We start from the raw sequence: 11,807 nt of genomic DNA on the forward strand, positions 1-11,807 counted from the left end.
ACAATTTGTAGCTTTACACTTGTAATTAAAGTGGGGTTTTTTTTCTAGGCATAAACTTGTGTTGCTACATGTGTCTACTTTTTTTCCTTTTTTTTTTCTGCATGTTTTGATGTTGAGAAAAAAATAAAAATTAATGGAAACAAAATATATCCCTTTTTTATAAATAAAGACATATTATTTGGTGTGCCAGATCAAATAACTTCGCAAGATACAATGGCATATCTTCCAAAAAATACCCAAGGATGAAACTGGTCACTCCGTTTTAATTTCTTTGCCCAACTTGGCGGAAGAAAACTGTGTCAGGTTACAATCGGTAGATGCGATACTGTTACGATATTTTTCATCAGAAGAACGCTTTGCGGGGGTGCAGCTTCCAAACTGTTTCGAATCATTATCAGCACAGACAAAGAAAGATTGTTGTTGCAATGGGAATAAGGAAAAATCATACACAAAATAATTTCTAAGTGTCATTGAAGTTATAGTTTTCATATAGTGGTGTTGCTAAGATCATCAACAATGTGAATAATTAGTATCGAACATATAGGTGTAGGATAGGTTAGCAAACTTGTATCCTTAACATGACCACAGTAGAATTTTGACAAAAGTGAATAACTGCAATTTAGAAACTTTTGTAAATATAACTTGTATCCTCTATTATTGCTAATACGCAATATCCTTTAAGAATATAATGAAAACATCAATAAAATTGCAACCAAGATGATTGATGTTATGAAAGTTGGATCTAATGCTAATTGAACAATTTCCAGATAATAAGTTGCATCTTTTTCTGAAGTGTACAATTTTCTTTGGAAGATAAAGTAGGTAATGTCAACAGTCGATGAGAAGATCCATGAGACCATGACTGATATTCGGACACATTTATGATTTGGCATAAGCATATCAGTACATCAATAGCTAAATTTCTCATCAACAATTTAGATCATTTACTTTACCCTCCAAAGTGAATAGTTCACTTCCAAGGAGTTAAATCTGTATGATTAAGATCCTCACTTACATCCTTGGATAAGAGCCGCTCTGGTCCAGGGCAGTTCAACTATCAAACTGCTTACATTCTTAACGTCACTAAATAAATCACATCCATTCACAACATGAGGAGCTAAAATTTAAATCTCATTTGAGAGAGATATCTGCATTATGTGTGTGGCATGTCTCGAGTAAGATTACATTCAGCAAGGAAACCTATGGAAGGCAAAATTAAAATAACATTAACTTTATTTCAATAATAACATGCATATCCTTAATTTGATTGGGGTCATACTTTATTTGTATAATTTATTTCAAAAATAAAAATATTCCATTAACTAAATTGAAGTATTTATCTATCCAAAAAATAAATAAATTGAAGTATTTATGAGAATGTGAATCGCCCTAGGAGGTTGAGGGTTGAGAAAGAAAGATCAATATTACATCTGATAGAAAAGGAAGCAAAAAAGTCCCCATGAGCTTAGCTCATTTGGTAAGGGATAATGCACAATATGTGTAGGGGCCGGGTTCGAACCCCGGACGCCCCACATATTCATCTTACTGCAAAATAAGATGCATAGCCACAAAAAAAAAAAACAAAATTCATCTTACTGCAAAATAAGATGCATAGCCACAAAAAAAAAAAAACAAAATATAATGGAATTGAAGTCATGTAATTATCATAAAACAATCTCTTAATATTCATTATTAAGTGAAATGATTAAATCCTTTATATTATTTTATAGAAGTATTTCCCTTTTTTATTTCCGTTGGTGTTAAGCATGTGCACAGTGCAAAACAGGTCAAGTTTGAACCTTGAATAGTAGTAATAAATTAATACTTTAAAGATTGCAAGGCACTGATGTCTTACCTCAACCTGTTGTTGCAGTGATTGCACATAGTTTATTATCTCATCTAGCATTACTGCTTTGCCATTTATCTAATAAGAAAAGAAACCGAAGACATCAGAAAAATTAACAAATAAAGACAAAACTAAAAGAGATAGCAAATTAAGGAATCCTGGAAATGAGTCGGTATTTTGGGTTTTAAAAACACATCAAGGAGTATATGCTATATCTGCGCCAAGGCCGCAAAAATATCTTGCGCATTAACAAACCTCACTCCAAAAAAAAAAAAAAAACCAGAAATAAATATGTTGAAAATGTTGTAGGAGAATGCCACTAAACAGATTTTCCTGAATGTTGCTGGAAGAAAAAAAAAATTAGCAAATAATGGTAGTGTAAACGTGAGAAATGCGTAGAGATAACATACAAATCAATGAGTGGAAGCTCAGTCAGGTGTGACTGGTCGAATAAATATGTTATGCTGCAGGAACCTGCAATAAGTACCACATTATAGATCAAATCAACATGACCCGTAATTTAGTAAAATCTTTTCTTAGTATAAGACGGAATGAAAATCAAATAAAGGAAACAGGATGAGGGGCGTATGAAAGAAGATACTTACAATCTACCAAGGTTTATCAAGGAACCAAATGAACTTGGCAAATCTCCAGCAAAATTATTATAAGAAAGGTCCCTGATGAAAAGAATAAATCATCCCATGTGAGTTGAAAGACTAAGATCTGTAAACAATAATTGAACACCTAAACTTTGATGCCTCACTTTTTCCTGATTCAGTCTAATTTCATTATGTAGTCTAATTGGAGTGCTTCTCACCAGCTGACAGAGCATTTCTTTTCTTATCCAAAACAGCATCCTTTTTTGGCTTCTGAATTCTAAACTATCCCATGTATTTCCGACAAAAAATGACGATTATGTGGGCTATTCTATCTGGCTATTCTAAGGATTCTTAACACAAACACAGTTAATGAATTAACCTTCAGAATCCTATCACTTGAAAGAAGCCAACAACGTTGACACAACGAAATACATGAAAGTATGAACCACAATTGTGCTACCAGTTGTAACCATCTAGAACAATAGTGTGTGTGTGTGTGTGTGTGTGTGTGTGTGTGTGTGTGTGTATATATCACAGTTTCTAAAGCTAAATTAAAAATCTGCATAGTAAACTAACATAAGCAAAGAGCTGCTATATTGTTTGATTCTAATTAGCAACAGTTCTTATTTTGAAAAATTGAAAAGCCCATCCCTTATGCTTAATTAGGATAACAATGAAACTAATTGAATATAAGTTCTATGATTGCTCAGAAAGTGATTGAGCACACAGATTTGACAGAGGCCACTTGAATGAAATATCATCAAAGTGGAATTACTAAGACCGATGAGAGGTAGTTTTAGTCAAACTCATAATTCTTTTCAAAAAATATAAACAAAGTTGTTGTATTCTTTATAATTCATTTCATAATCAAAACCTATAATTGTTTACCTGCAGATGACATTGGGTAATATGAAGGAATGACATGGATCATGAAACTCTCATTCTGGAGCAAACTCCCTGACACGAACATATTTTAACAAATCTTTCTCATAACCTGCCAAGTGAAAGACACAACCAGAACTATCACTTGGTTCACCAAGAAGAAATATAGGAGACCAACAGCCAATAAATATAAATCCTTCACTCAGACTACTAAGGCAATGCATGCAAGCTAGGTTTGATTCTGATAATAAAAATTGTGCTTACCTGACCAGTAAGAAGAGGAGTATCGGCTGCAAGTTTTGATGCAACAGGCCTCGGTGTACGTACAGGCCAACTCTGAAAATTGGTACACCATGTATATTAAGTTATAATGAAGAATAAGGAAGACCAATACTTCAATCAAGCAACTAAAAAAGGGGTGGCCACAAACCTGAGGCATGGTGAACTTCTTTTTGACACCTTGAAACTCAAGTTCCAACACAATGCAAAACTTTCCTCTCTTACCATGCTCAAGGCCACCAAGAAAAGCCACAATTTTTTTCATTAAAACGGGAAATATCTAAAGAAAATGATTAACAAAGTAAGATATATTGACATTTGAAGTATGAGAAAAATATAAAAAGTTACTTTACAAAAAGAAAGAAAGTGGCTCAAGAGTGTTAGCACAAGCACTAAACCTTTCAATGAGAACTGTTATTACTCAAAAAAGTTGATGTCATGGCTGAAAAAGCATCTGCTTCAAGTCTTCCCACAACAGAGAGGTAATCGTTTTTTCCCTTTAATATTTTCTACAAATCCAAAAGTATAACTTAGACCTGAACATGTGATATAATAAATTCGTGAAGGATAATTGACAGTTAACCTTAAAAATTTCATAAACAAAGAGCTGGATGACTCTATAAGTTATGGCCCTAATACATAGCGATGCAAACCTATGGTACGTTACCCTTCAAGTAACCTCGAATGCCTTCTTCATTCCCTATCATTGTTATTGCCTGCATATCTTTTTTGACAAAATATATATGTAATGTTTTGACAAATCATCAGATTTTCCCTTTAATATTTTCTACAAATCCAAAAGTATAACTTAGACCTGAACATGTGATATAATAAATTCGTGAAGGATAATTGACAGTTAACCTTAAAAATTTCATAAACAAAGAGCTGGATGACTCTATAAGTTATGGCCCTAATACATAGCGATGCAAACCTATGGTACGTTACCCTTCAAGTAACCTCGAATGCCTTCTTCATTCCCTATCATTGTTATTGCCATAGTAGTCAATAGCGGCCGATAGCGGCGCTATAGCGGCCGCGCGTAGCGTAGCGGCGACAAACCGCTACGCTAATTGTCATAGCGGTGCGGTATGAGATAGCGGCGCTATAGCGGCCGCTTCAGCTGCTATAGCGGAGCAGATAGCGGCCGCTTCAGCCGCTATTTGATTTTAGTTCAAAATTTTCAAATTGACACTATTTTTAAAACATTTTGTATGGTTTTCAAATTTCTAAATTTATTTTAGGGCATTTTGGGGATTTTTAAAACCAAATTGACTCTGTTCTACGGTTTCTCTGTTCTTTTTTCTTCCTCTGTTTTATGATTTCTCTGTTTTTTTTTATTTGTTCCTCTATCTTTTGATTTTTGGCATTTTGATTTTATGAATGTCTCAAGAGATTTGAGTGTTATTATTAATTTTATATTAAATATAAGTTTTTTTTAGAAATATGTAAGTTTGTTTATATTTTATAACATTATTCATGTAATTTGTTAAAAAAATAATCAAATATCGGTGACCACTATTTGTCATACCACTATACGCTAACCCGCTATCCCCCTTTTGAGGTTGGCCTCTACGCACCACTATCCGAGATTGACTACTATGTTGAATTTTGATTAAGACTTTCGATACTATGTTGAAGACTTTAAAGCTTTCATAAGATTTGGGTGTTTTGTATATGATTTATGAATGATTCATGAGTAAAAGCTTTCATAAGATTTGGGTGTTTATTTATGAACGTGTCATGAGATTTGAATGTTATATTTAATTTTATATTATATATATGTTTGTTTATAATTTATAGTATTATTTACGTAATTTGTCAAAAAAAGTTATCAAATAGCGGTCATAGCGCTATGCGCTATCCCGCTATAGCATTTTTGGGGTCGGCCGCTACGCGCCGCAATCCGCAATTGACTACTATGGTTATTGCCTGCATATCTTTTTTGACAAAATATATATGTAATGTTTTGACAAATCATCAGATCCAAATCCATCTAATATGGGCAATAAATATCGAGTCAGATAGAAAGTTTCCAGCATGAGTTCAAATTTCCTATACACTTCAATCAACCAGTCAATAAGAATTGATCTCATCTTAGCATTTATATCTGGCTGTGAAACCATGTAATCATGCACACGAACATCATCCTGTGTCATTCATCAAAGTCAAAATATTAGAGAATGTTAAAAAAGTAGAGATATATATAGAGAAGAAACACAAAACAAAGCATAGAACATTACTTCAGAGAGTTTGTAATACTTGTAGATGTCATCAATATACTCAGTTGCAGTCAATTCATTATCCTTATAAGATGAATCAAAGTTCTCAACCAAATCCTTGGGCACAACTCTACAAGCAGCATGTGTTTGACAAATTATGTTCATTCTTATTATTAGTCTACATTGCTTCTGAGCATGTTCCACCCTTGCTGCAGGAACAATGTTCTACAACAACAAAAAGAGTTCCATCAAAACAAATTTAGTGATACAATGTATTAAGGAAACACAACCTTTGAAAATGGAACAAAGTAAACATGATAACAGCAAATACAAATGTACCTTGTTCTTCTCGGCTGCGGCTTGAGCAAGAGCCTCTAACTGAGCCCTGCAACAACAATAAAAACAAATAAAATCAGGCAAATTATAAAGATATACAACATGTGGTAATGATTTAATTTCAATTGTAAAGTTATGGAATCAGCACCTTGTGAGGCGTTTGGTGACATTAGCATTAGCACCAAGATCTGCCGGGTTGATCACAAGATTTTGGATATCTTGAAGTACTTTTCTGTTTCTTCCTTCAACCCCCATATTCCTTTGCTTATTCTCACCTAATTCCATTAACAAAAAGCATAAATCAGACATTATTTCACTGATCAAAAATTATAAATCACACCATAGCAGAAAAATGTACAACAAAGGTACCACCCGTGGATTCACTAAACATTTTCCAGATTATTACATAAACCCTAATACTTAACTAAACCACCCTCAGATTTCATTTCAAAATCTATGAAAATTTAATAGACCCATATACACAGAACAAATTAATCACAAAAAATTCAACGTGAGATGGAACTATACTTGTATACAATTCTTTATACAATTCTTGTATAAGGAACTATACTGTATTTGTGTAATAACCAGAAAATCAAATAAGCTCAAACTCTTATAGTTTTTGGATTCAGTGCAGGAAAAAAATTATGATACCTGTAAATGGCTTTTAAGATGTTCCAAAGTGAGTCCTGGAATCTCCACCACCCTCATCAAACGCTTTGGTGTTGCCTCTGCCACATATGCATAGTATGAAAAATACATTAAAAATTTAGATTCATCAACCAAATTCATTAAAAATCAATCAAACTTTCAAGTCTACACAAAGAAAACTTATCATCAACAAACCCAGGAAATCACTAATTTAAACCTGACCAACATACACATAAAACTTATCACCAGTTCAGCCCACAAATAAAAAACTTTTCATATCATAAATTGGTAACACAAAGTAATTTATAGCTGAAAAATTGATTTATTATATGCTTACATAGAAAAAAGTAATTTACCTTCAATTATGATTCTGCTAGCAGAAACTTTTACCCTTGCCAATTCCCACTCTAGTGTCCTCTCTCCTCCTGAAAATTTATGCTAAAACCATGTTACTGTATAGATAAACCAGTAGATACAAAAGTCATGCAAAAGTTAGTCCAAAATGCAAGTGGTCATAACATTATTAGCATATGCCTACTTGCAACTCAGAAATCTGTCACTGGATAACACCTCTTTTCTTTTTCACTGTGCATTTCAACATTTCTTTATCAAGACAATCTATTGAAATAAACAATTACAACATCAATATTTTGAGCCTACAATTTTTACATTCAATTTAAATATAAATTTACATAGAACATACCTTATGGGATGAAATTATCATAGATTAAAATCTAGAAGTGTCCTGGAAAAAAAATCAGTAAACAACTTAAAAACTAAAACTAATTAACTGAAAATAAATTAAAAAAATTGTAGCTAAACCTGTTTTTGATCAAAGATTAACAACAATTAAAGTCAACAACTATCTTCTCCAGCCCTCTTCATACCTACACAATCAAAATCACAAGATCAAATAAAAAACATCAATTAAATCAACAACATTAACAACATAATTAACAATTTCATTAACAATAACAAAAACACAGAAACCCAATTAAACAAAACTCACCATAAATCAGAATTGAGTGTGTGAAATAACAAAAACACAAAAACCCAATCAAACAAAACTCACCATAAATCAGAATTGAGTGGGTGAAATGAAGAATTAGAACTTGTTAGATCATTAGATTAGGCTGAAGATTACAAAATCATATTTGCATGTGTGAAATTTGATGGAAAGGAGAGAAGAGAAGTGAGGCCGTGTTTGAGAAGAGAGAAGGAGAAGAACACGTTTTTGTTTTTTTAGAGAGAGAAGGGAAAGAAATCTGTTTTGCAGTGAGAGAAAGTTGGTGGAGAAATGAGAGAAAGAAGGAAATTTAGCATATATACAGGGGAACACTCCCCCAATTACTAAATGACGAAAATACCCCTTCTGAGGGCAAAATTGTAAAATCAACGGACATTTATTTTCTTATTTAGTTTAGTAGATTTCATCTATATTTTCAACTAATTATTATTATTATTTTTATCATCAATAAAGTTGACTACTATCATTTTCCTAAAATGATTAAAATAATAAACCAATAACTAAAATATAACATTTTATATTCTTCTAAATTAAATAAAACCTATAAAATTATCACACCACAACAATTACACATATAAGAAAAAAAAATCCAAATATTACTAAGAGACCAAGATAATTATTTATAAAATAAATAATTAATTATGATGATAGTTGGAAATAATTAAAATAAAATATGCACGTAATTCTTATTAATTCACTCAATGTCACAATAATAAGCAACATGTACAAATAAAATCATTTAAAATAATAGTTAGAGATTTATACCATGAACATATATTTAGATATATAGAAAATATATTATAGAAAAGTTGGGGTGTTACACCTCTTACTTACATTACTTATCTTAACGATACTACGAATCCCTTATCTCTTTTCAGAGTCTTAAGAAATCTTCCGATCTTATTACAATCTCATTGCACCCGAATTCATGGGTAACTCATATAACTTGTCCAAGAGAAGCGTAATCAAACACGCCGATACACCTGACACCCATTAACCAGTCTTTTAGTTCGCATGCTCTTGAATCTTCCGTCTTAGACCGTTTGCACTTGAACAACCATAGCAAAAATCCGTACATTCCATACAATCTTTAAGCTAACATTGTTGTTCTCTTCATCAAACCTTAACTTCCATGGTGTCTCACATACTCTCAAGTGTCGCATCTTGTTAGATAATAATGATACTTGTTCTAACATCTTGCTTCAAGAAATTTTCTATACATTGGTATACGGGTCCTTGGAACGAATAGATGCATGACTTTTTTAAAAGAACATTGCAAAACCAAACCCATAATTGTACTGCAGAACCACGGGACGAGTCACTATATTTTGAAAAAGGTTTACAACTCATCCCAAACTCGCCAATGACGAGTTGGTCCTGAAGCCCGCATGTTTTAAGTGAGCTTACTCGCTTACGACGCGTGTCATTGGTTTCAGAATATAAAGAGACCATGTTTTCAAAATAAACTTCATTTCCAAGTCCCTTATTACCCATCTTAACTTTAAAAGTTAGAAAATCATGGTTTGACATTATTCTAGCAAGTATCGTTATCACTTACAAGTATGGCGTAAGAGGGTATGAATCTCATCATGCGTAACTCAAGAAGCATATTTCCTTCCATGATAAAATTCTTAAACTTCAAAAATAGATTCTTTCATATTCCTTCTTAACTTATATGTATATCTCAGAGACACACATTACTGCATAACATAAATCATGTAGGATCCTTGACTCACATAACCATATCTCGTTCCTTGTCCCAAGAACACTGGACTTAAATCTTCAGAACATCATATTCGGGTAATGCTCAAATGTTATTACATTCTCCCGTATGGCACCTCTTCTTCAAATACCGGTTATCTCACTTGATGACTTGATCATTACTTTGAGTCACAAAAAGGGACCTTTTGACTCTTACCCGTATTTCTCTTGTCATAGCACATACTCTTTCAACCAGCTAACAGTTCTTGCACGTATTCGACATCACCAATTAAGCAACCCAATTACTTCATTTGTAATGACTCCAGCCTTTCCTATCTTACTTAGGTGAAAACACATCCATTATATCTTTACCATAACCATTACTGACTGTATAAGTATCATTACTTACTTAACGTTTCAAGAACTCCTCGATCGTCTCATAATGCTTCCTACGAAGATTCTTACTATCAAATTCCATGTTCTGTGGTTACTGTCAACAACTTTACCGATTAACTTCCGTTGCGCTACTCTGATTCCCACCGGTTGGCTTTAACCAATACTCTAATTCATTGAGACGAGTGAAACTTCACATTCCTTTTTCCTATATGATTACCACCTTTTTGAACTCTTCTCAAGACCTTTCATGTGGTAACCAACACCGCAATCTTGCACTTCTCATTGCCTTGTAAGATTGAATCTCACGATAGACTTGTCATGTTACCATATTACTTTACTTGGGGATAGACCTTATATTCTCACTTGTTGGGTTTACCTCCAGACATATCCATATTGTAACGTCCCAAATTGCTTTCAGGGTTGCCGACTGACCCCACAAACCAACACAAGTCTTTTCAGCGTGTTTTGTCCTCACTCGCACGCTTACTGGGAAACTTCTCGGTAGGTCACCCATCCCAAAATTTCTCCAAGTCAAAAGCACGCTTAACTGTGGAGTTCTTATGGAATGAGCTACCGAAAAGAAGATGCATCTTGTTGATATAGGTAGTACCAAACAATTCTTATAAGCCTTCCTTCAACCATGCAGTCATATACCTGCTTGGCCTCAGGATCCCTCTCATTCCGTTGTGATTCAGTTTTGCCTAGAAGCATGCCAGGAGTCAGACCACCCCCCGCCCTCGTCATCCTCGAGCTTTCCATGCCCACCAAGCGGAGGCGTTACATGCCCACCAGCTTCCGCTTGGTTCATCCTCGAACCACATCGTACTGGGAGAGGTCTTCTCTGATACGTTATCCTCGGGCTTTACATGCCCACCAAGCAGAGGCGTTACATGCCCACCAGCTTCCGCTTGGTTCGTCCTCGAACCACATCGTACTGTGAGAGGTCTGCTCTAATACCATTTGTAACATCCCAAACTGCTTTCAGGATTGCCGACTAACCCCACAAACCAACACAAGTCTTTTCAGCGTGTTTTGTCCTCACTCGCACGCTTACCGGGAAACTTCCCGGTAGGTCACCCATCCCAAAATTTCTCCAAGTCAAGCACGCTTAAATGTGGAGTTCTTATGGAATGAGCTACCGAAAAGAAGATGCATCTTGTTGATATAGGTAGTACCAAACAATTCTTATAAGCCTTCCTTCAACCATGCAGTCTTATACCCGCATGGCCTTTACATGCCCACCAAGAGGAGGCGTTACAAGAGGCATGAGTCTCAAGGTATAATAAGGAAGATTAAGTGTGGACTATGTGTAAGCACGATAAGATGCCTTTGATGAGAATGAGTACTGCAGGGCAAACTTGGATTCCAGAAGAACCCCAGTTGCAAGGCAAATCCTGAGTGTTCCAGATAATGATAAGTCACTTATACGAATGGTTAATGTTAAGTGAATAAGATATGGATCCGATATAACCCGTCCACAAGTAGCAATGGTAAGATTCAACCACGATGTTTCTATAGAAAGTCAAATTCCGGAGAGGATATTAAGATTAAGAAGACTATATTCGGATATATGCGGATTAAGGAGCAGGATGAATTACATGTGTTGATAAAGAAAGTATACATTGAACCCTTTTGGAGAGTGTATGATTAGACTTTGTATGATTGTGACCAGAGATGGTATAATTTAGTCGCAACGATTGATAAGTAATCTCTAAATTTCGAGGAGGAAATTTTTTTAAGGGGGGTGGAGTGTAACATCCCGCTCGTCAGCTAATGGAATATTATCAGTCAAACGTGTCAGAGGACAAATGTTCATGGAAAGCGAGTATGACGGGGAATGTTTAGCAAACGATATCAGTCAAGTATGGACT

General features: G+C 34.3%; 1 protein-coding gene and 1 long non-coding RNA gene across 22 annotated transcripts; both read right to left on the bottom strand.

Moving 5' to 3' along the window:
- Positions 1-200: 200 nt before the first annotated feature.
- On the bottom strand, positions 201-4,579 carry LOC146937246 (uncharacterized). Of its 11 annotated transcripts, none has more exons than XR_015030883.1 (10): positions 4,260-4,411; positions 4,005-4,115; positions 3,758-3,886; positions 3,592-3,663; positions 3,334-3,439; positions 2,610-2,722; positions 2,452-2,523; positions 2,257-2,320; positions 1,856-1,924; positions 610-1,200 (listed from the first exon to the last, which is right to left on the bottom strand). It is a non-coding gene; the product is annotated as an uncharacterized LOC146937246 (long non-coding RNA). The 11 variants fall into 11 exon arrangements; XR_015030882.1 differs by having other exon boundaries at positions 2,610-2,727; XR_015030875.1 differs by lacking the exons at positions 2,610-2,722; positions 3,334-3,439 and adding an exon at positions 201-378 and having other exon boundaries at positions 1,016-1,200.
- Positions 4,580-4,593: 14 nt separating this feature from the next.
- LOC146937247 (G2/mitotic-specific cyclin S13-6-like) lies at positions 4,594-8,119 on the bottom strand. Of its 11 annotated transcripts, none has more exons than XM_085751657.1 (10): positions 7,885-8,119; positions 7,635-7,699; positions 7,516-7,546; positions 7,351-7,430; positions 7,169-7,237; positions 6,816-6,892; positions 6,310-6,436; positions 6,165-6,210; positions 5,847-6,050; positions 4,594-5,753 (listed from the first exon to the last, which is right to left on the bottom strand). In XM_085751657.1, the coding sequence occupies exons 7-10, from the start codon at positions 6,414-6,416 to the stop codon at positions 5,529-5,531; spliced, it is 582 nt and encodes a 193-aa protein (XP_085607783.1). In that variant the 5' UTR covers positions 6,417-6,436; positions 6,816-6,892; positions 7,169-7,237; positions 7,351-7,430; positions 7,516-7,546; positions 7,635-7,699; positions 7,885-8,119; the 3' UTR covers positions 4,594-5,528. The 11 variants fall into 11 exon arrangements, with proteins under 11 accessions (XP_085607783.1, XP_085607787.1, XP_085607780.1 ...); XM_085751661.1 differs by having other exon boundaries at positions 7,169-7,250; XM_085751654.1 differs by having other exon boundaries at positions 7,516-7,557.
- Positions 8,120-11,807: the final 3,688 nt, after the last annotated feature.

This window comes from Medicago sativa, chromosome 3 (assembly GCF_051527215.1).
Source record: "Medicago sativa cultivar Bolivia chromosome 3, Bolivia_mono, whole genome shotgun sequence".
Lineage (NCBI taxonomy): Eukaryota > Viridiplantae > Streptophyta > Magnoliopsida > Fabales > Fabaceae > Medicago > Medicago sativa.

What these genes read in the sequence shown, in the direction of transcription:
- LOC146937247 (XM_085751663.1), bottom strand. Translation starts at nt 6,416, where the DNA reads ATGGGGGTTGAAGGAAGAAACAGAAAAGTACTTCAAGATATCCAAAAT. An exon ending in GTCACCAAACGCCTCACAAG is followed by an intron (nt 6,211 to 6,309) that starts GTGCTGATTCCA and finishes TTGTTGTTGCAG; the next exon opens with GGCTCAGTTAGAGGCTCTTG. An exon ending in CCGCAGCCGAGAAGAACAAG is followed by an intron (nt 6,051 to 6,164) that starts GTACATTTGTAT and finishes TTGTTGTTGTAG; the next exon opens with AACATTGTTCCTGCAGCAAG.